The 25,290-nt window shown below is 38.1% G+C and overlaps 1 protein-coding gene across 6 annotated transcripts in view; it reads right to left on the bottom strand.

Moving 5' to 3' along the window:
- Positions 1-16,686: 16,686 nt before the first annotated feature.
- Positions 16,687-25,290, bottom strand: part of GABRB2 (gamma-aminobutyric acid type A receptor subunit beta2) — a 260,387-nt gene continuing 251,783 nt past the window's right edge. For 4 of the 6 annotated variants that reach the window (XM_032794346.2, XM_032794347.2, XM_032794348.2 and 1 more), the window contains one exon: positions 16,687-22,847. In XM_032794346.2, the coding sequence (XP_032650237.1) occupies positions 22,500-22,847 (348 nt within the window). In that variant the 3' untranslated portion in view covers positions 16,687-22,499. Of the gene's footprint in view, positions 22,848-23,492; positions 23,573-25,290 lie in introns of all 6 variants that reach the window. The other 2 variants (XR_004375606.2, XR_004375607.2) reach the window with 1 other exon arrangement.

Here is a 25,290-nt window from a genome sequence, read left to right as displayed (position 1 = left end):
ATTGGTGCCAGTTAGAGCTGTGCAGAACAGCTCTTTTGTTTTGCAAAGGAGTTGGAGATTTTGAAATTTGACTTTGTTCAAAATTGAGAGGAAACCCAAACATTTCTAAATTCTGGAAAAAAATCCTTTTGTGGTCATTTATATTGTATAATATAGACTACAAAATAAAAAATTCTAAACAGAAAGTCTTTTCAAAATGAAAAAATCAAAATGTTTCTTTCTGAAAATGCCGAAATAGGATGTTCCAACACCGTTGACTTTTTCCCCTTTGTTCTGCAACAAAAGTTCAGCAAGATCAAACTTTTGAAAGACATTTTCCTATCAACAGAGCTGAATGGACTATGGTTCTGTTGGAATTTCTCTGATTAACTGTCAGTCACCAATGTCATAATTTGAGGGCTTTGCTCAGTTCTGCAGTTATGATACTGATTTAACCCTGGTTTTCTACATACATTAACTTTAGAAAGAAAAGATCCTTCCCAACAATAAACTCACTCTCCCAACTCTTGGGTGAATTGCGTATTTCTATCAAAAGGTTGCCGCTTTCCCCGGATTAAACTAGACCAGTTAAAATGCTGGAGGCCAACCAGAGCCTTGTTAACACGTGTGCTCCTACCTGCCATTGCTAAAGCGGAACCAGAGAGAGCACCAGCAAAAATATCCTAATGTCGACATAGCCTAAAACATTCCAAAATAGCTTCTGTCCTGAGGAGTAGCAACTTTTGCCCCAATCAATTTAACATTCTCCAAACCAATGAGCGGGTTATTTCTCTCTTCCCTGTTTTTAATTACTAGTTTAGTCACAGCTCACACATTCTAAGATCTCTTTAACATTTCTTTGGATCAAACACCATTTCATCTGGATGGGAGCTTAGGCCATCACAGTGTTATCAAAGCATTTAATAAAGCAAATACCCTAGAGCTAATGGTAACACAGCTGTGACTTCCAAATCTATTATTAGGCTATTTTGCTTTTGCTCTGACATGTCTTAATAGCATTCCTATAACAGACTATTTAGGGAAGTGAACACTTTTCTGTTACTTTTTTGCAACACTTCTAACACTTCTAACACTTTTTTGCAACACTTCTAATCAATGGCTATAAGCTGAGAGGCACTTACCTTGTCTCTCTCATTTTAAAATATGATTAAGTAGCATTTATATCTTGATCTAGCTGCTTAAAACCATTGTGCCCAACCTTGTGCGGATGCACAAAGCAGGAGAGAGAATGCAAGAAGCTTCCCAAGCCCCTGCATATAGATAAGCACCGCCTGGATCCTAGTGAATCTCTTGAGTGAAAGGACTCGAGTCTAGTGTTGTGACTGTTTCCAGACTCCCCAAATTAGACGTGTAACCTGGCACCTCCATTGGGGGGGTGGGAGGGTGTCACTCAATCTCTCATCAAAGGTGGCACAGAGGTCACTGTCCTCCTACGCTTCTAGAGGCAGTTACACATTGCTAGACAAAGCTCCGTGGTAAATTGAGAATTTGGGAGTGGGATAAAGTAACGTGAATGTAGTATGAAGAAAACAAACACAAGGAAAATAAGACTGACTGTACTGTACCAGGAAAGGTAGTGTTAGATGTTACAGGGTCCCTGCTGGATGATTTAGGGCTCATCCCTGTCAGCCCCATGATGGAGTCCACATCACTGCCAATGCAGTTCCTAATAAGCTTCCCACCCCTGCTGCAGGTCTAGCTAGTTATTGCTGCAGGTCTTCACCAATCAGGGGTATCTCTGTTCCCTGGTCTGCTGCCAATGCTGATCCAGACAAGCCTCATCACAGAATCACCCTTATGCCTTGGTCTGGTCAAGCCTCATCCACTGACGACTCCTCTCAGGATCTTTGGATAGGGGAACCCAAAGCAAATAATACCTTTAGACAGAGTCATTGCTCCTTCGGATACATCTCTTATCTCCTACTTTCCCCCTGTCTTTTTTCCCACTGGACCCAAGCTCCATTACCTAGTATTATTTCACATCTTATACCCTAGTGGTGATCCCTCATTCAGAGCATATTTAGCACAGTTCATATGCCCTTTCATTAGACAATAAGGATAATTATCATCACATAGGCACTTACATTTTAACCAAAAAACAATGAAAACTTACAGGGTAGAATTATGGGTAACAATATGTAAAGGAAGCAAGCCTTTTGTCCCTCCTTGCCAACAAAGGGCTCCATCCCTTAAATCATGGTGATTAGATCTAGAGTTGTCTAGAAAACAGCCTTTTATTCCATTAAAATTTCATTTATCCTAAATCAGGGCAAAAGAAGGATCAAAATTTGATATTTTTCACAGGAAGGAAAGACAGGAAAAATTCCATTTTGGAAGAACTGACAATGTTCAGCTTGCTTGGGGAGCCAGGCAGCCCAGAGAGCCACCCACCTGGAGTACCAGGGAGCCTGCTGCCTAGGCACTCAGACTGTCTACCAATCCAGCTGGATTCCCATGCAACTGAAGAGCAGGGAGCTCTGAGAGCCCAGGGAGCCCACTAGGAGGACTATCAAGGAGCCAGGGAGTGCGGGGAGGCAGGCATGTGAGCTGACAGGAAACCAGGCAGGTTTCAGTCAAAAATCTGCATCATTTCCACTGAAAGTTTCAGCATTTCAAATTTGAGCAGTCAGCATTTCTGGCAGAAAAACATTCCATCAGAATAGGTACAACCAATTCTACTTACACATTTAATCACAACAGCATTTAAACACAATTGACTCTGTATACTGCATGGAATAATCCTGCAATGAGCACACTCATGAGCAAGCCTTATGTAGTTATGTAACAGGGTGCTGGCCAGGAAGTCCTGATCCAGCCCTCTGTTAGCCTAACTCCAATTAAGAAGCATTAATTGGGGCTTCCTGAGTATGCCATGCTTAATTGATAGAAGGGAAGCACCTGCAGACTTCATTAGCCAGGGGGCTATATAGGGCTGGCAGGAAGGAAGTGAAGGAAGGGCTGGCCGGCCTGCCATGTTGGCTGGAGAAGCTAGTTGTCCCCCAGGTTACTAGTTTGCAATGGTCTGTAAATTAGAGTTGGTGGGAGCTGTCCCTGTAAATAAAAGCCATGGGTGATAGCACTTAGAAGAGGTTTCTAGCTGATTTGTTGTGAGGACATACAAACTACAGGCTTCATGGCTGTGAAAGGTCTTTGGACAGGCTGCACATGTGTAGAGGGACAGAGGGAAGGAAGAGGCTCATGTTGCCCATGGTATGTTTTGCATCTACCATGAGCACAGTAGCATTTACTGCTGCCTGTGTATGATTATAATAAGCCCTAAAAAATCCACAAAACCATCTGAAATGAGGGGAAGGAAGAGCCAAGAGTGTTGTGCTATTGGTCCACTCCATGAAACTGTTGATTAGCAATCTTGTTCCTGATTTGTTTTGTAAACTGAGCAATGGAAGGAGGTGGGTGAGAAATTGATTGTGCTGCCCATGTGACACTGGCTAACCAGGTCATGCTAGAGTGTATTCAGCTCAATTCACTTGTGTATTAGTAAAGAGCAAAATGAATATAAATGTAAGAGTATTCAGGTGTTTAAATTTCATGAAAACTTATCTGTTCCTGTTATAATATAATAGCAAACATTTATATTGTGTATACCCCTATAAGTAAATAACCATCTGTAACAGGGCATAGCAGGGTTCCCCTTGGTCCTGCTGCTGCTCTGCTCCAAAAATCACTCAGAGACCTTCTGACTCAGCAGTTACTGGTGCAGTTTATTTACATAGTGTAATCGCACCACCTCTCACCACATATTTCTGAGGCTTCTCTTTCTTGCAACCAGGAGGTGAGCGCTACCCCTCTCCTTCCACTCTCTGGCTTCACCCCTTCCCTTTCTGTCTGCCCCTTTAGCTGCCTTCCTCTGAGGCTTTTATGCAGCCCCATTCTAATAAGATTAGTGGCTGTTCTGCTTCTGCCAATCAGTCTCAGGTTCCTCAAGTCAATTCCAATTCACCTCCCTTAATTGGAGCTGGAGTGACAGAGGGCTGGCTAAGCAGTTCCTAGTCAGCACTCTGTCACATCATCAAATAAGTCTTGTGAAATGCTAAGGAAGGACTTAAGGACTTTGACAGAAAAGGCTAATTCCAAAGCAAATGGCTATTGTGTATGATGACCTGAGGTCAGAAACTCAACATACATGTGTATTCCTAACTCATTGTTATCAAAGGAAAAACTGACATGGGTAAACCCACTATCAGCTTGTCTTCTCTCAGAAGAGGATATAAGAACGGAGTCAAAGATAAATCCTTCATCACTGAACTGTTTGGACTTTTACAGTGAAGTGTACCACATGCAAAGCGGAGAACCTCAGAGATGATCTGGGTACCCTGAAAAGACTTTTGGGAAATTGGCAGTTCATTACATTACTGTGACCGTTTGGAATTATAAACTGTGACTCACCTGTACATAAATTTTACCTGATTTAACCCCTCAATAACTCTCATTCTTTTTTCTTAGCTAATAAACCTTTAGTTAGTTTACTACAGAACTGACTACCAGAGTTGTCTGTGGTGAAAGATGTGGAGTACTATTTGCTCTGGAGTAAGTGACTGGTCTCTTGGGACTGGGAGAAACCTGATACGGTGTGATTTTTGGTTTAAGTGACCATTATCACAAAGTCCAGGCAGGAGAGTCTAAGGGGACTGTCTGTGACTCCATGGTAAGATAGTATAGTGATCCAGGAGCTCACATTTGGTACCGGCTGGGTGAAATCTAATTATAGAACACAGCTTGGGATATCTTCGCAGTGTCTGAAAGTCTGCTCTGAGGTAGCCACTCTAGACAGCTGGGAGAAGCAGGTGTTCTTGAAGGCAATATAGTTAGAGGGAAGAGAAGGAGTGACAGATGAGAAGGTGACAGCCAGGGGGAAGCAGAAGGAGTTGTTTTGATAGTTGTGGGCATGGAGAGAAGATGGATCTGAAGCCATGTGGACAGACCCAGCTAAGTACCAGGAGAAAAATGAAGGAGGGAAGCAGGGGAAATTGTTGGCAGATTTTCATTGTGGTAGAATAAAAAAGTGGTAAATGGGCGTTATCAGATTGGGATCAAGATGGAGAGAAAGAATTGAGGAGGAGACAAGCCAGCAGCTGTGAGTTTATGTAACAGCATCTGGCTGACATGGAAGGGCAGGGAACTGTTCCTCATGTAGCCTCTGGGACAGAAGCAGCAAGTCAGCTCACAGTGGGAAAGATTGGGAGAAGGAGATGCTCCTCATTGGATTTTGAAACATCAAAGCGTTTAGCAAACCCAGGAGCACTGCCAAGCCTATGAGATGAGAGGGCTGCTGAACAAATGGATACAAACTGGCAATCAGGAAGTTTAGACTTGAAATTAGATGAAGGTTTTTAACCATTAGATGAGTAAAGTTCTGGAACAGCCTTCCAAAGGGAGTAGTGGGAGCAAAAGACATATCTGGCTTCAAGACTAAGCTTGATAAGTTTATGGAAGGGATGGTATAATGGGATAGCCTAATTTGGCAAAAATTAATTCGTTTTTGTCTACTAGGGGTAAATATGCCCAATGGCTTGTGATGGGATGTTAGATGGGGTGGGATCTGAGTTATTACAGAGAATTCTTTCCTGGGTGTCTGGCTGGTGAGTCTTGCCCACATGCTCAGGGTTTAGCTGATCGCCATATTTAGGGTTGGGAAGGAATTTTCCTCCCGGGCATATTGGCAGAAGCCCTGGGTTTTTTTTGCCTTCCTCTGCAGTGTGAGGCATGGGTCACTTGCTGGAAGGTTCCATGATTTGAGGACTTCAATGGCTCAGACACAGGTTTGATACAGGAGTGAATGGGTGAGATTCTGTGGGCTGAATTGTGCAGGTCAGACTAGATGATCGTAATGGTCCCTTTTGACCTTAAAGTCTATGATTCTATAAGTTCACTAGCATGATACATTGGAACCAAGGGAGCAATTTTGGTCTAGCAGGTTCAGAGGTCTATGTAATATGAAACACAGGAATTGCTGTAGAATGAGATGTTTAAGATATCCTAATAAACCCAGGCTTCATATCTGATTATGTTAAGGCTCTTCTAATTAGATTCATTTCTATCCAAAAGTGAGCAAAGTTGTCATCTAATTGAAAATCAAGCTTTACCCTTTTTAATTTGTCTCTAATTACAACACATTAATTGTGCAACTGTAAATATAGTACATGCATATGGTTTTGACAAAAGGCACCACTTTCATGTGCAATCTAAGTAACGTTAATTACACTAAAGTCTCTATACAGTCATCTATGAAATGGAAAACGAGAACTGAGCCCAGTTTTACATTTTATTAGAACAGCAATACTGAACATGAAGGTTGTGGTAGGAAATTCTGCTCCTGAAAGCAAAACTAAATGCATCACACAGACTAAAACTGTTGTTAGTAAAGCAGAATTCTGTATTCTCACTCCATTTTACAGTAAAGATGTTCTCATATACTGAACCTTGACCTTTTCACTGTGTTTCCATCTCCAATATTAAAGTGCACCTTACATAATCATGAGAGCCGGCACACAAGCATTTGACTTTCTGAGACTAAAAATGATTTTCATTAAATTACAGAATTATTTCCCCTACCCAAACAAAGAAGCAACAAAGTTATACTGTGCTCCTAGTCATGTCAGTAGACACCATAGCTATTTTAGCTCATCCTAATCTTTTTCCATTCCAAACCTAACCTGTGAACGCTCTAGGCCTCCATAAACATCATCTTAAGGAAACCCTTCTTTATTTATGAACCCTCTAGGTCATACATGAACTTTCCTGATGTCCAGTTGATCAGACAGGAGTTTATTTCCCAGCCTTTATGCAGTTTGCAAAGGAATGCGAAGGCTGAAACTTCATTAGAAAAAAATCCTTAAAACACTGTCTCCTTCCCTCTGCCCAGATTCCTGGCATTTTCTCTGTCATTCGCAATGGTGATATTTACACTGTATATTTATTTGAGTCTGATTTGGTTATTTCCTCTCACCCTAGCTTTGGCAAACATGTACACAGTAGCATGTCTTATACAAAACTAGAAAGGCCTGGGTAGCAAATTGCTTGAGAAAAGAAAATACTAGCTATGCAAGCATATTTTAATCTCCATTTGAGCCATCAGAATATTGTACAACACTCAGATTTTCATCAAATGTTTTGAAGATGGGGTTTTGGCTGAGCGGGGTTGTTTGGCCTATTGTACATTGCTATTAGCAGACACACCCCATCTTTAGTTAACAATAAGTTTCGCTTTAACAAACAATTTCTGGTATCTGATGTGAACGTCTTTGCTCTTTTGGATTCCCGATGGCTAACCACTTTTCGTTCCTGTCTCTTTGGTTCTGTAAAACAAGTGGAATCGCTGATCTCCATGTGAGAGACACTCGTTTGTAAAGCCTGAAGCCAGCCTGAACCTAACATAATCAAAGAGCACTCAAATACTGTACTATTTGGCTGACCCTAACACAATGATAAGCAAGCAGTATCCAGGGAAACCACTGCAGTCGCCTTTTATGCATCACAAAGGAGTTCGCTAATTGTCCTGATGTCCCAGGACCACAAAGATATTTTTACAAAGAACTATTTTACCTCCTGTTTGATATGAAAAATTGTTCTTCATCTTCACTTGCTCTTCTTCCTCCTTATGTTTGCTTCTGAATGCCTATCAATTTAAATACAGCTTCAGCTTCTATTGCCATAGTGAATGAGCACAAAATTAGTAGTATAACATTCTTACTTGATTTTTCTTATTATGGAAGTAGTAGAGTACAGTACTGGAGGCAGGTTTACTGGGGAGGTCCTTTATGTAGCTAATAACTGTGCACTTATTAACATTAGAGTTGCTTGCCGTCATTATGGCCCTGATTCTGCTTTCTCATCTCATACTACAAATGAGAAGTAGCACCACTGATTTACACTGTTGTAAAACCCATGTGGATGCAGAATCAGACTGGGTGATTTTTTGGGGAAAATGAGCCAGTTCCCTTTTTTATCTTTTTGTAGTAATTGGTTTGGGTACCGGGGTTCTCTACAGCTTAAATGAATATTGCTTTCCAATTGTATCATGTTACATTTTGAAATTGTGCAACTCAACTCAATCTATTGTGTCAGGTCGACTTGTACTTCACACATCAACCCTACCATTGTCTTCACCATTCAGTGTACAAACTGCTGAAGAGAAGAAAAAGCTCGAAACTCGAGGAACCAATCTGCTCCTGTCTGTTTATATATTCCCATAGACTTTCACATGAGCTGGCAGAGAAAATTGCCCGTTGCATGCTTTTGTCTCTAGAGGAGAATTGAAAGTATGTCCAATTCTTATAAAATAAGAACAATCACATTACACACCAAACAGAGTTTCCAAGGTCCTGCTCTGAAGTAGAGAAAAAACATGGTCTGCAAGAAAAGAAGCCCATTTATACATCAATATTAAACTGAGTCTTTATGTAACATAAAGTACACTTTTGGTGGGTATAAATTTAGCAGTGTTTATTGGCATTATCCATGACAGCAGTCTTGTGGTATTTCAAGTACAGAACAGGTCCCTGGAGACACTGTGTAATTTATAATGGGCTAACTATAATAAATTATAGCAGTCAGAAAATGAACTGGTTCTGATGAAATGAAGCATTTCAGTTTATTTGTCTTACACGGAACTCCTGTGGAAGCTTTAACTTATTTGAGGTCAGATGGAAACATGGGGCTGGGGAGGGGGTGTTTAAAAATATAGAAGCAAAAGTGACATCTATTTTTTCTCTCTCTTTCCGATAAGTAAATAATTAAAAGAAAAATCCTGTGAACGCAAAAGCGATACCAGCACATTTTTTCAGCAGACTAATAAATAACCCGCATTCCCTTCAAGTGCATAGCATATGGCTTACTGACTATGGGAAGGCAATGTTTATCATAATTAGTGCAGTAGCAGTACCTGGAGATACACTTGCAGAGGCCACCAACACGGTTTACCTCAACTTACCTGCAGATTAATTGTCAACTCAGAGAAGCTCTTTATTTTCAACAAGTGTATAGTGGCATTAATTTCACACAGTGCTTGCAGGTATATTGTGGGCATCCATGCATCTGCATAGACTGTATCTCTCTCTCTATCTCTCACACACACACACACACACACACACAGAGAAAGCGGCGTGCTCAAAAGCAGGTTTGACTTGTCCACTGATGGTTCTACTGACTTTACAGCTAAAGACAAAATGTTTTTTTTTCCAGCTTTATTTAATGCCTGGGGGGCTTTTATTTCCAGATTCCAGCCTTTTACTGGGCTTTGGCCATTAAGAATTAACTATAAAACGCTTACTTAGAATCACCGAGGAGGCCACATCTCTTGAGATCCTTTCATTCTATTATTGGGTTTTTGGAAATAACAGCCGGACATGCTCTGGACGCACCATGTTCTTCATCCATTCTAAGGTTACATTATTTTGATGTGGACACAGAAACAAATGAGACCATTATGTGGTTAAATGTGGAGGCCACGGTTTTACATAACAAATAATAATTAACTGGAGTAAACTGTCCCAAACTAGCTGGTAAGGTTAGTCTAGAAGAGACCTCAAACTGCCATCAGAGGCCTATGATGTACTAGGAACCTAAGGGTGAGGGTGAAGGCCATGCCTCCTGATGCTAGGCTTTCATGTTTGAATACTCATAGGTAGCAAACTTTTTATTTTGTTTCCATCATCCATTCTTATTATAACTAGGCTCATCCAATCAGAGATACCATACTATGTAATGATGTGACCAATCACAACTAAACAACACTGCTCAAAAAGTAAACAAAATTCATTAAAAATAGTCAAATGCCTTCAAGCAGCACATACATGTGAGAAAACAGCAACCTTAGACATTCCTTTAACAAGAACAGAGACAAAGCTGATCTAATAAATTATTTGTTACATATTACTCACTAAGGTCTGGTTACCAGGTACATATCCCTGATGTAAACACTAGTACAGAGTATGTTCACATAGACTAGAAACTCATAAGGGTCATTCTACAACACTCCACCAAGTGGTTAAGTGGTAGGGTCTTTAACACAATAACTCCATATCTTCCTCCTTTCTCATATTTTCATTTCATTAGAATTAAAGCCCCCAGTGTAAATTTCTTGGAGTATCTAAGCAGAGCCAAGTATGTTCTAATTAAAGTACAGCTTCTCATATGCTATTGTTTCCAGTTCAGTAACATGCATGAGTGCATGCAAAATATAAACAAGATGTTCTAGTTTACAGCCTAACAGATGGGTCTAGTTATCCCAGTTATTAAAAGAGGAACATTTTCTCCCATTGTTTAACTGTTCTGACAATTTTCAGGATTTGCATAGTAGTTGAAAAAGGTGTTTTGTCAACAAGATGTTTGGGTGGAATATGTTGGGGCAAATCCTACTAACTGGGAGAAAGGGGAAGGAGATTTGGCATTTTTTTAAGTGCTGAAGAATGTACAACATGTGTCCAATGAAGAGGAAGTCAGATGGGCATATGCTGTGCAGCCTTCAATTCCATCAGCAAAAATAGAGCTTATTGCAAATAGCTTCACTCTCTGAAGACTAAGGAATAATGTGGAGAAAGCAGATGCTGAGTAGGTGAGATGCATTTAAAGGTAAAGGAAACATACTGTACCACAAATAGAACTTGTAGCATTCTTTAGAATCTCATATGATCAGTGAGAAAATGACAGCTTTTTTTTTTTCCCTCTTTCCTTGTTCGTTTCGTCTTCCTGGAAATTGTTGTTTGGATGTCATATTAAACAGGCTCTCTCTCTCTCTATGATCTTAAGTTAGTCGGTAAGTCAAACCTGTTCAGATATTGTGTAACCGTCACTAATTAATACAGGCAAATAATATCAGACATTGTTTAACCTTCCTTAGCCTGATTTGGAGACCTTCCTTAAGACATTTCAGGTGTGTTCGATTGACTGAAATCAGCTAACATCTTCATGTTGAGATCCCAAATTCATAGCATCAGGGTAAAGCTAATACTGTGAAATACAGGGGGCTTCTCCCTGCCCACAATATCAAAAAATCTTCTATTTATTTATTTTGAGATATTTATTGTGAGTGGGGAAAAGAGGTGGAGGGGAGAGAGAGAGAGACTAGAGTCCTACTGTCTTCAGTCAGCCATTGCTTGGGAAGGCATTGTCTACATTGCCCAATACTCCATTCCGCTTCTTGTCAGTTCTTTTGATTCTTTATATTTCAGACACGATCTTGAAAGGTGATTATCATATGGTATTTTACCAAGTTGTTGTGAACTGACTTTACATTGGATGTTGGGAACTAGATTAAGACCAAATTTCATTTGTGACATGAGACAGATTTGAACCTGTAAGGTCTGGCTGTGTAATAATACCCACCCTGCCTCCTTGGTTTGATCTTAGATATGAAAGCTTGGGAGTATAATACATTTGTCTGGTTTATTTCTACTTGAACAGTGTGTCTCAAATGTGTGAAAGGAGGAGAGCTCTTATTGTGTGTGACAAGTGCCTAATCTAGGTGTGCAGATTTAGAGTTTTCATGGGCACCTTTGCAAATGCATATTACTGTACATACAACCTAGGTATGTGGAAAATGTGCACATTCTTTTAAAATATGAGCCTTTATTTTACACCATGAAATATATGAATAGGAGTGAAAATGATTAAATTAGTCTGGGAAACCTGAAGTCTTTTTCCTGACATAAGTGCTCATTCTTCTGTTTTTATTATTCTGCCATGTTTCATATCCTCTCATTTTACTTTCACTGAAGGAAAGATTACCATACAAAGCTTTCATGACAGAATACCATACTGGATAATGCTATCAAATTTGTCCTTCTGTTGCTTGGTGACAGTTGTGCTGTGTGTACATCACTGCATCTTTTCCTTTGTTGCTGTTGTCAAAGAGCACATGCAAGGACTTAGTTTACTCTAACTTGTGCTGCATTGTTCTCTTGTGCCTCTTTGTGATCTCTTTTACTTTGCAGTATGTTCATGAATGTTAATGTTATAAAATGTGAATGAACAACTGAGGATCAAAGACAAAGGTGATCAGTCAGAGTCTTCAATATAACAACTTTGTAAATTTCTAATCTGGAAATCAGAACTTTTTTGGACTGAGAGGTCTGAGACTAGGTTCATGTGGGCTGAAGCAGAAAACAGAGAAAATTAATAAGACATGTCAATTTAAGCATAAGTATGCCAAGGTTTTTTCATGTACCCTTTGAAAGACAGTAGAATAGCATTGTGGTGCCAAAAGTGTATATACACAGATTATATGGCTTTTTTTCAAATGTTAGTGAGAAAAAATATCAAACATCAGGAGATTTCATTTTCCAGGTTATGTTCTTTCAAAAAAAGGGGAAAGTTAGAAGGAAATGGTCGCAGCTGGAAGCATTGCATTAGCCACTAAAGTGCCAAAATGAATGCACTATGTCAGGTCTGACAACTTGTCGTAAAGAGTAAACAAAATATTCTTGTCCATGGGATGAGCTGTATTCTAAAGATTTGTACCTGAAATATAACCAGTGTACAGGTTTGACAAGATCTTCAATTGATGTTGTCATAAACATACAGCTAAAGGTAGCATAAAATCCCTTTTTACCCTGTAAGGGGTTAATTCCTCTTTTACCTGTAAAGGGTTAAGAAGCTCAGGTAACCTAGTTGACACCTGACCAAAAGGACTAATGATGGGACAAGATACTTTAAAATCTGGGATGGGGGGAACAGACTTTGTCTGTTCTGTGTTTTTGCTGGACACAGATCAAGGAAGCAAGCAATCCAGCTCCTATAAAGTTAGTAAGTATTTAGCAAGGAAATGCGTTAGTTTACTTTTATTTTGGCTTGTGTTTTCCTTTGTGTAAGAGGAAGGTTTATGCCTGGTTTTGTAACTAAGGTTTTGCCTAGAGGGGAGATCCACTGTGTTCTTGAGTCTTTTGTTATTCTGTAAAGTACTTTTACTGTCCAGATTTTACAGAGGTAATTCTTTTACTTTTCTTTAATTAAAATTCTTTCTTTAAGAACCAGATTGATTTTTCATTGTTTTAAGATCCAAGGGTTTGGGTCTGTGTTCACCTGTACCAATTGGTGAGGATATTATTCTCAAGCCTCCCCAGGAAAGGGGATGTAGATCTTGGGGGATTATTCTCAAATCTGCCCAGGAAAGGGATGTAGGGGTTTGGGGAGATATTTGGGGAAGGCAGGACTCCAAGTTGCCCTCCCTAAATGTTTAAATCACTTGGTGGTGGCAGTGTTACTTAATCCAAGGTATAAGAGAAAAATTGTGCATTGGGGAGTTTTTAACCTAAGCTGGTAAAAATAAGCTTAGGGGGTCTTTCATGCGGGTCCCCACGTCTGTACCCTAGAGTTCAGAGTGGGAAAGGAACCTTGACAGATGTAAATCAGCTTATCTTCATTGACTTAAGTGATTTTTCACCAACTGAGTATCTGGCCCTTTTTCTGTATCTATTCACCATTTGTTAATTTATTAATTACTCTGACTAATAAGCATTCTGCTAAACCAGCCACGCCAAATATCCTTCAAACTATGAAGAGTGTAACAAAATTAATAATGTCATGGTGGTCATTAATGTTGATAGTCTAAGGATTTATATTAATGAACATACTTGCTATTTATGTATCAATGTTAAATGTATTAATGTTTAACTGTTACAATCTGGAGCCAATTTCATTACTTGACTTGCATGTAATTGTGCAATATTCACGACAGCTATAAATACAAGTACATTTGTTACTTTAAATAAAAAGAGAAGTTTAATTCATGAAGGAAATGATGTTTTATTAGATACTAATTCTGTGTGTGTATACACACACACACACACACACACACACACACACATACAGTGTATTTCCTTAACTAATCTCATATTCTTTTTACAAATATTTGGCAAAACAACATTTTAATGAGAAAGGTGAATATTATTCCCATTTTACAGTTGAGCAAACTAATGCTCAGAGAGATTAAGTGAGTTATTCAAAGTCACACAGTGAGTTAATGTCAAAGCTGAAGATAGAACAAAGCTACCTTAATTATTCAAACCTCTATTCAGTGCATTTTAATTCTTTTCCATTGATTGGATCTCAGATATTGGAAACATTTACACCATTTAAGAATATTACTTTATTTCAACTTTGGAGATGAGATTGACTAATGAGGCATAGATCTTTGTATGCTACTGAAGTGTTGAGCCAAGCTTAAAACATATTTTGTTTGACACTTTTGGAAATTACGGTAATGCATATATCACACATACGTCGCAGATGAGACAAACGTTGGCATTTTAGTATGTCCCAGGAATCCTTTTGGACCGTCATACTAGAACCCTTCCTTGAAGACCAGCAGGGATATAATGAATTTCTTAGACACACACCCCACCCCAAGCACAAATTCAAAACGAAGTTTTCCTCAACAAGTCTGTAGTGTCTTGCTCCTCATGCCCTGCCTCTGCTGACACTCACTCAAAACATACCTCTTAATGCCAGTATCTCTTCACCTTGCTGTCAGATGTGTGTCTTGTGGCTCTTCCCCTCTCCAAGACTCTGTGTATGTCTGGTTCTCTCTGCAGTTCTAGTGGCGTCTGTGCACACTGAAGACTAGTAAAACAGGTTGATCATCTGCCATTCTGGGAACAGTGGAGTTGAGGGATCAGAGGTCATGTGGAGAAAACAGGCAGATGAACAATTTCAAAGAAGCCACCAGCGGCTGTGTGCACTTCCTGACAGGAATGGGAACCGCCTGCAATGAAGATGGGGATTTGGTTGCTGTTGTCCCCACAGACCCTTTGTTCTCCCATCTGGTGCCCCTACTTTTCCACTTCGTCCTTCCACATAGGCCAAACTGAAGGACTTTTGTGTATGTATGTATGTATGCATGCATGTATGTGCAATATTGTAGAAAGCCATCCTGTCTTATCCCCACAAAATGGTCAGAGACAACTGCTTCTCGTGCTCCCCCTCCCTGGGATGTTCTTAAGTCAGAACCGCTCTGCTCTGCCCTCTTTTCGGGCTAGGGCTTGAATGCCACAATTAGTCATAGAATCAGGGACTGCTCTAAGGCAGTGGCTCTCAATCTTTCCAAATTACTGCACCCTTTTCAGGAGTCTGATTTGTCTTGCGTACCCCAAGTTTCACCTCACTTAAAAAGCTACTTGCTTACAAAATCAGACATAAAAATACAAAAGTATCGCAGCACACTGTTACTGAAAAACTGCTTACTTTCTCATTTTTACTATATAATTATAAAATAAATCAATTGGAATATAAATATTGTACTTACATTTCAGTGTATAGTTTATAAAGCAGTATAAAAAAGTCATTGTCCATATGAAATTTTAGTTTGTACTGACTTAGCTAGTGCTTTTTATGTAGCCTGTTGTAAAACTAGGCAAATATCTAAATGAGTTGATGTACTCCCTGGAAGACTTCTGCATACCCCTGGCTGAGAACCACTGATATAAGAGACTGACTCGGCACAGAGTAGTAGCCCCCACCAGTCCTTCTTGCCTCTACCCAGTTTCTTTTGGAATGCCTCGTGAACTCCTTGAGCACAGCTGAGACAAATCTATATCCATGAAGATTTAGGTTCTTTTCATCCTGTTCTGAAGTTTTCTATTCTATGCACCTGGAGCTATGCACAGCCAGAATCCAGATTTCACAGTATCCCAGACCTCTGCTGTTGATTTAGAATATTGTGGGTATCAATTAAAATGAAACCCTATTCTCAGGATGTAAAATTGCAAGTACGTAAAGATAGATAGACCTAATGTTTCATATCATACACAAATCTGTGAGTTACACATCTGTGAGTTACACATCTCAGACTCATGAGGGAGTCTCATCTGTGAGTTACACATCTCAGACTCATGAGGGAAATCTTTGTGTGAAACTCATTATGGAGCTCTTTCCCAATAATTACATCATGGAATAGTCCACTTGGTCTGGTCTACAAACCTGGCATATCCCTAGGTAAATGTGGAAGGCCAGGGCCATCTGTGTGGACTTCCCCTCTGTTTTACTCTGTCTCTTTGTTGTCCCCCTAAACTGAAGTAGCAATACTCCATTGAAGCTATGCTACCAAGTTCCTCCTCCAGTCATGGCTGCTCCCAGGAGGAGGTCTTCAAAGAAAAGGTAAAACTTCTGCAGGCTGTATTCACTTTTCATGTGGATATATGGCCAGATGGACGACTGTGTGTTCCACAGTTCCCAGTTACTCTTCTCTATGAATAGACATTGGAATCATAAGGGCTATATAGCATCTGCAGGAATGATGCCACAAAAGCAGTTGACCAATCTCCTTCTGCGCTGGAGGGGGAAGATAGGTGTCAGATGTTTAGAGGTTCTCCTTAGAAGTATAGACCTAGTTTTGCCAGAACCATTGATTTCAGTAGTAGTAATGCTGGAATAAAGGCAAAATGAAAACTGAGGCTCTGAAGATGAGGGTAGTTAACCACTGGAACAATTTACTCCAAGGGTCGTGGTGGATTCGCCATCACACGCAATTTTTAAATCAAGCTTGGATGTTTTTCTAAAAGATATGGTCTCTGAATTATTTTGGGAAAGCTCTAGGGCCTGTGTTATACAGGAGTGGTAAAACTAGGTGATCACAATGGTCACTTCTGATCTTCTTTACATCCGTGAGATTTCACTCTAAATATCTACGGTGTGAATAACATGCCTTCCCAACATTACACAACTACATGTACATTCTGGTAGGTTTTCTTTATTTTTTTTTAGTTCAAGAATTACACACTAGCCAACATTATTATTGTATATTTACATGCTGAAACTGGCTGCAATAAGTTTAAATTCAAGAAAATATCTCTTATGTGCTACTCATTTACAATCATCATTTTACTACCTCATTTATCCCAGAGGTTAGCAGTCCTTTTGAGAAAGACATGAAGATCTGATGCAATGATATCCACTAGTATTTTGCATTTTCTAGCCATTGAAAAATGTGCATTATGTGCATATAAGAAAGGCTACAAGGTCATTAGTAAGGCTGATGATTACTACATTATGAAGTAAATAGTACTAAGTAAAAAAGAGATAAATCAGAACTGTGCAAAGACAGTACTAACAGAACCATTTAAACACCCATGCAAATAAAAATGTGAAGGAAGTCAAATTATAGTCAGCTTGTTAGAATTACTTATGTTTCAAATGTTCACATGATCTTTAACTCAATCCATACAATGGACCATAACCAATAAAGCCTGGTGAATATTTGTCAAATGGCAGTAACAGTGCAAACATACAAAATGTTTATCAAATTGGAATAGATGACCTCATGGCTGAGAGAAACATTAAAAAAAATAGTATGACAGTATAGCTAAGATTTCCAACATTTCATATTCACTGTCAAAGCATTTACTAAAAAAAATAATCATTTGATACATATAAATGTGTGTCTTGCATATACTTGCAGAGATGATCTATTTCAATTTAGAATTAATTAATGGATATTTAAAGTGTTGTTATTTTTACAAAGTAGACTAGGGCAATGGTTTTGATTAACATTCCATTTGCTCCTGAAAAATTTTGACACAGTTCCTAGTGCATTTTGTTGAACTTTACCTTTGGTGTTAAGCAGTGACTTACTAGTTTTCCCTTTTAAAACCATTTCTGGAGTGAATGTTCTTTGGCTTTGGGGGACTATGCTAGCTAATGACGGTCAAACATGTTTTTATTTTAAAGTCTACTAATATATATCATAAGAGAGACAGATTTCAGGAACAGATGCAGTAGACGGGATTTCTGTAGTGAAATCCTTATAGACTGGATACTCCTTTCCACTAATATCCCTTTACTGCACTGGCCAAAGTGGTGTAAAAGGGAATCAGGTTCTACAATTTGAATGTTGATCTGAGTACTGAACTACAATCTTCTGTTGCTTTAATTTTTTACCTATACAAAAATAACCTGTTATGCAAGCAGTAACATTGTTGCAATGACTATTTTACACTACAGTACTTTCCTTGAATTTTTGTATTAAAACTTGTATCTCAAATCCAAATCTGTTTATGCAAAAGGGTGTTTAAATTACTCTGCTAGAGCACTGCAATTATTGTACTTAGTTAAAAAAAAAGTCACTAAACAATTACTGTATCTATTGACTGCTCATTTACAGCTTATTTAGTTATTTACATAATTTTAGGACACATTAACCTAAACCATAAATAGAATCAGCTTTTTGCCTTACCATAAAGTACAAATTAGAAGTTAAAAATGTTTAAGAAATCTGATAATATTTACACAAGTTCAGCTTAAATCATGGTTGCTCACATTGTATGTTCTATATACACATAGCAAAATGTTATGATCACTGCTATTATAATATTGTACCCTGGCCATTCCCCACCCTAGGTTATTTTTTCTATAAATATTTAATATTTTTGCTTTTTTTTTTCTTGGTATCAATAGGATGTTTTTGTTATTGAAAAGTTACTAGTGGACAGTGTTATTAAAAAAAAAAGAGAAGAAATAGGCAAGCAATGTGAGGCCTAGACTAATTTCAGATGCGAGGAGGTACAGTATATCATAAATGTCAAACTGTGCAATGCTTCATAAGAATTATATGCATTGATCTGCTGATATAGAAATGCCCAGTTACCCTGTATAGTAAGATTTTTTTAATACATTAATTTGTTTTCTCAAAAAATTATTCATACTCTGGGTGATGATAGAAACAAAACTGTTATTAGCTTATTCCTTTAACACACCAACATATGAATGTGTATTTATATAATGTGTATATAAACACATATGCATATATATATATATATAAATATATTTGTCTATATACACATACACTTGGATAATGTTTAACATTTGTTTACTTCTCTTATGTTAAGTACTGTGTTAATTATGGAATTGGAACATGGTTTAATATTTATAGTAAAAGTTATTTGACCTTTAATTTTAATGCACACGTTGCCTAAAATGAACAGGATTTTTTCCCTAGGTATAAGACCATCTCTCACTTTCTTTATGCATTGTGCTTTTTGTACCTGACACATTTTATGTCCTTTGTATTAGAGTGTAAAAACTCTCTGAAGTATTCTGTAACATATTATTAAAGACTCTGGTTCTCCGTCCCACCACTGGGAATGATAAAGGAAATATTCAGAATGACATTGCTTGAGTCTTTCTTCCCAGTCATTAAACCACAAAAGGATAGAAATGCAACATTCCTTATGCAAACACAGAAATATGTTGCATGAGTTTTCAGTTCTGAAAATGCATATCATACTTACTAGCAGTCCTATACAGTTTATATTTTACATATTGATTTCAAATATATCATTAATTAAAACTGTGCCATATTAGTGTCATAATTTTCCCATGAATTTCACAATGCTGAAAAACACCTTAATTGCTGGCTGTTCTGTATAATGAAATAACAACATGTCTATTTCTAATTATATTACAAACATTATCTAAATTATAACTAATACTTTAGTTAGTGGATCTAACAACAGTGAACAGGAGTGGAAAGGTTTGGAGTATTTTTTTTTAGGTAAATTCTAAGGTAAAAACTAGTCTGGCTGGTCTAATTTACTCAGAGGGTAGTACACATGATAAAAAGCACAGCTGTTGTACGCTGGCGTAATTTATCACTTTTGTCACAAATGTCCCAAGAAGAGGGGGTAATGACTCACACTCCCTTGGTTCTGGTTCTTCCATACCAGGGTCTTGTCAGTTCTCCTCCCTTACACTACCCCCACCTCCCACCCCATTCACATCACAGTGTTTAGCTTTAGTACAATATTATACCAATCCATATTTGGAAGGGTCTTCCAAAAGTTTCTGTACATGATATTAGTAGCCAAAAGGAAATTAAAGTGCTCCTTCCTCCTATTGATACATCCTTCCCAGTGACACCTGAGCAGAAACCAGACATTTTCTCTTACCGGACAAATAGCAACATTAGAGAGTATTATGGCTTGTACTATAACTTCAGATAAATTAATATGCAGTACTAGGATCTGATCTCCCTGGTTTTGACTACAGCTGACCTGCTAAACCAATGCAGGAGAGTAAACATACTCTCTATTAGGTTTTATATTTGAGGCATAACTACCATGTGTGTGCACTGTGCTCCCTGTATTTAAATTACGCGTCTGTGAAACACAAGTGTTAAAGGCTCTTAGTGCACTGAATGAAAACTGTGTGTATAAGACAGCATTAGGTTATCACAAAGGGTGCCATATATAAAAAATCGACTTCTAAGACTGTTATCAATTTGTGGTGTGGATCCTTTCCCGAGACGTTAGGGTGAGTTCGCATGCATGATTCATAGAAGTTCAAACTTCAAATGCACCTACAAAAGCACATTGTTCTGGTTTGTGAAATGCACTGTGAACTCGTGTGTGAACGCCATGGAAAGGCTAATCACATGGTCAAAAGCTTGAATCTACATGCAGTTCAGCGTTTGACCATAGAGGCAGTACTGAGTACCCACCATTCCCCTAAATGAGAGAGTTGTGGGTACTCAGTGCATTTAATTTTCAGGTTCTTTCCCAATAACATTCAAAGCTATTTTTTCTCTCTTTCTGAAGCAGAAGCCCATGGTAATGTGGAAGAGAAGTAAAAAATAATGGTGTAAACTTGGCTTATTAATTCTCAAAGCTGTTTTCCTCTAATCTTTTGTCTCCCCTAAGCCCCCTCCACAGAAATTTCTACAGGCTACTACTTTTTTAAAGGAAAGAGAAAAAAATCTGCTTTTTATGAATAACGTTAAGGAATCATTCTCAAAAGGACTGGCAACTGAATCCTTAAATAGGGAAAACATAGCTGTAAATTTGCCTCTACTATATCAGAAATACTATTATTCAGAGCATGCTGGAATTTGTGGTTCTTTTAAGAAATCTGTATATAGCTGAGAGGTAGCATAGTTACAACAGGATGTGGCTGCTGCTATCAACTATTTTTCATCGAACTGTAGAGCGAATAATTCTGCAGAAGTCATTAGAAGTTGGTGATTTTTTCTTATCACAATTGTCAATTTTTATTTTTCGTTAAATGAGCACATTTTCTACCTTGCCTCATCCTTTAAGAATAGTTCTCCTATAAAAATAAAATAAAATTACATGGAAGGAAAAACAAGAGGATACTATTTTTTGTAAATAAAAAACTCCCATATTTTCTAAGGCAAAATTGAATTTTGCGTTTTTAAAGGAAGCCATTAGACCTTCTAAAGCAGGAAATACTGAAAAGCTTAGTTAATCTCTTAAAGGCATGCCTACCAAATCATTCCTTTTATAATATCTTATTAAATTAAAAAAAACCAATGCATGGCACTGTCTAGTCCAGCTGGAGAAAATATCCTATCTGAAGTTATAAAACTGGAAACTTTCTGAAATCTGAATTCTTCAAACAGCTAAGATATTAATTCCTGTAACAGTCTGCTCTCTCAATAACTCTCTTTAAATTGGATGTTACATGCGAAATATAAAAGCATTCTCAGGTGTAAAGCACAGAAGCCTACAAACCTGAAAGAAAACGCTCAATTCCATATGAACCTTTAGGACTAATTCAGGGACTATGACTGACAACATTCATTTGTACAATATAATCCTAGCCTTCCTTTTTTCTGAGGCTGCGTTCTTGAATGGTTGCCACTTGTTTCCCTTTTTCTATCCTAAAAGAGCAGGGCACCAATGGTTTCCATTAGTCATCTGTAAAGTTATTATTTGGCCAATCAACATTTGGCACTTCGGACAAATGACTCCATCTCCCAGGAACTGAACATATCAACATGTCCACCATTTAGGCCATGATAGGTTGGTCCATCTCTAAATCTGATTTCCACATTCCCCCACATATCAAAAGTACAATGAATTGTGACTATGACCTTATGCCAACTCTTTAAAATCCAAAGAAAACTAATGTTACTTGCTTAAGTTTCTGTGCAAACGCCTGACCTGCTCATAATATCAGTCAAAGGTTTAGTCTTTCAGTTAAAAAATAGCAATTACCTGACTACTGCTCAGAAATCTTTGACCATCATCATCATGAAGGTGAGATGACAGGCACTACTTGTTTTCAAGTTTACACATTTAGAAGGTAATGTATATGCTTCATAAGCATGATAGCATCTTAGTACACTCTTTAATCAAGTACAGATGCATATGAACTCTATGTGCAATTTCACAAAGAAATGACACATTCTGCTGTTAAAACTCAAACCTGTCTCCCAAATTTCCCTTTTTTATAGTTTAAGGTTTAAACTCAGATATGAGTGTTGAAAAAAAATGATTGAATGGAATTTTGCCTTCACTCTTCATATACACCCACATTTTTAAAAGGGTGAACAGGTTTCTACTGTAACTAAGAATGTGTTTATGACTTAGCAGAAGCAACTGAAACATTATAAAACAGACCGTAGAGTAGGCCAGCAACTAAGGTGTTTTAAAGTAACTTTTGTCCTGAATAGAATTTTTCTAAGTCCCACTTTTGGCTGTACAACCAAATTGAAGATAAATCCAGTTCTTGCTTTCGTGTGGCTTTGTTTTTTAGTTCACATAGTAAAGCCAATAGACAATATTGAAGAAGGAAAAAACAACAGGGAAGAATATGCGTGACCATCGATCTATGGCATTTACATCAGTCAAGTCAGGGATGTTAATTTTCAGTTGAGAGGCACGTCTCCGTAGCCTACTTTTCTTTTGTGCCACATGTCGCTCCAGGGCATTGCGACCAAAGCTGTGTCTGGGCAAGCCAGCTTTCCGGTACTGGATGCTTGAAGTATCATAGGCCAGCATAGTGCTTCTAGGGTCCCCAAGCCCCATAACAGCCTCGGAGGCAGCCATCTCATTTTTAATTTCAAGTGTGCTCAACAAAATGTTTTCATGTGGATCCATCTGTAAGATATAAGAAGGTAGCTTTAGCATGGGGGAAAGAAAAGCCCAATCAGTTGTAAATTGAGACCACATTGACAAAGGTTGGACCTAACAATACCAATCCACTGGATGCCTATCTAAAACACTTCTACTCCTGTCCTTTAAATACAACCATTACAGTTTTTACTGTCATTCTTTTGTAAATGGTAAGAGTAATAAGGCCTGTCCTGTATGTCTGAACAGATTATATATGCTGGATCCCAGATTTTTAGAGCAGAGGCAATACACAATTATGACCCAGAGTCAGTGGCCATATCCTAATTTCACATGCCTAGCACTAACCTCCATGCATCTTGAAAAAGTATGGTACTGCCCTTGCGCACACATATCTAGGTTTAATATAGTGCTAGGAGTCTTTTTGTCTTGTTTTTTTACTTCCATGAAATGCAGCCTCTGTTTTAGCAAAACCTCCAAATGTGCACAACATAGGTGAATTCAGTACTGCTATACATGAATGCTGGAGCATGCCTGTGAGGATAAAGCAAACATGATTTCCTCCCCCAGGATATTCAGCAGTTTTGTAAGAAGATCATATAAGAAATCTTGAAACTCTAACACAACCACTGGCTACTGGGAGAGAAAATACTGACATACTCTGTGTTATACCTATAGGCAGTCTCCACTCTCCAATGCTCATGATCTTCATAAGCACAGTGCGTGTTGGGTCATCTCATCAGACCAGAGCACTGGCAATAACAAAAGAGCTGAATTTTAGAGGCAAGAAAAAATGCATTTATTTCGGAGTGTAATCACATTAAATGTAACTGCACATTTGTTTCAAATGTGGTTACTAATTTTTTAAAAAAATTAATAACTCAAACAAGGCAATTCAATGAAAAAAGTATTCAGTGAAAAAAGCATTAATGCAGTGTTATGATTAAAAGCCTGAGTACTCAAAACTCAGGGCATTCAAAGATATGGAACTAAATTCTACTCTAGTGTAAATCAGGAGTGCAACAGTGGACCTTAAAACTTTTCCATTTTTTAAAAATAAATACATAAGCTTACCTAAATACCTGTACTCTTCCCTGCAATTCCCCATGTAATTATCACAAGAAATATTTTGAACTATGGAAATACTGAGGTTAACTAACAGAAAATATTAGATAATTAATTAGGTCAAATGATGAGTTACAAGCCCCTTCGAAAGTTTCATTTTCCATATTGTCTAATCCAGCTATGAGGGGTGAAAATCTGACCCTACTGAAGTCAATGGGAGATTTGTCATTCACCCCAATAGGGCCAGGATTTCACCCAAGAGGTTTAACAAAGGTCAGGCCTTGGGTTACTTTGGCTTAAAAAGGAAGACAGACAGCTGTACATTGATAAGAATCTACCACAGGAATGACTTTGGTTTAACCAAATTTGGCCACAGCTGAAGTTCTTTGAGACTGAACTGAATCTGAACAGTTTATCTACCCTCTGGCTAGCACGGATATCAGCCCACAAGGTGTTCTTTAAAGAACATTATAGAATATACTTTGAAAATATAAACACAGGAAAAGTTTTATTATAGTCAAATAGACTTGGAACTAGACATGCTACAATAAACAGCTAAGAACTTTTCTCCACTTAACTATCTATTTCTTTTGCATTGTGTCTCATATGGCTGCTGTTGATATGTCATTAAGATCACTAAAATGTTAGTGTGCACCTAGAAAATAAGGCAGCAGACAGTGGATTAGTATCACTAAATAGAAAGGAAGTAGTTGCAAGAATATATTTTGTTTTAGATCCTTTATTTATTTAAAATTCTAAACTAGTCTCTGGGGATAGGTGTCTTCTTCTGCACATATCACGTTTGTCTAACAACATGAAAGTTGGAGAGGAAGTTTTGCAAAACTTCAACAACTTTTTTGAAGAAAAACAGAAGTAACCCCAAATACAGTAAATTAGTGTTGGGTGAACCTCCAAATGGTTGAATGCTCAGATAAGCGCACAAAAGTTCACATGCGTCTCCAGAACTAATCTGACCTTCCCACACCTGGAACATTTGTTTGAACATCTCACAAGAACAGTATTTTTCATGGTATTTCAGATCTTTCACCTCCAATCCAGGAAGCAAAGAGGAATGTGAAAATGAAAAACAATGAAAAAAGTTAACCTAACTTCTGAACCTCAAAAAAGGTTCACTATGAGATTAGAGTGAGGAGTGTCATTTGAATTTACCAGGTTCGCCCAGCCCTAAATAAAATGTATGGGTATTTTTATTACTAAATTGTTATTTGAGATAGAATGATAATGAATCATGTTTACTGTACACAGCAGGATCCCAAAGCGCTTTACAAACTTTAGAAAGAAGAATCACTTCACAAGCCAGTGAAATGCAATCACCTGTCAGGTGAAATGTGGTGACTGTCTATCAGTGTAGAACAACACACTTTATTTTAATACAGGAAATGAA

This window comes from Chelonoidis abingdonii, chromosome 7, assembly GCF_003597395.2.
Source record: "Chelonoidis abingdonii isolate Lonesome George chromosome 7, CheloAbing_2.0, whole genome shotgun sequence".
NCBI lineage: Eukaryota > Metazoa > Chordata > Testudines > Testudinidae > Chelonoidis > Chelonoidis abingdonii.
Note: the sequence above shows the minus strand (reverse complement) of the source record. Positions and strands in the feature narration are given on the sequence as shown.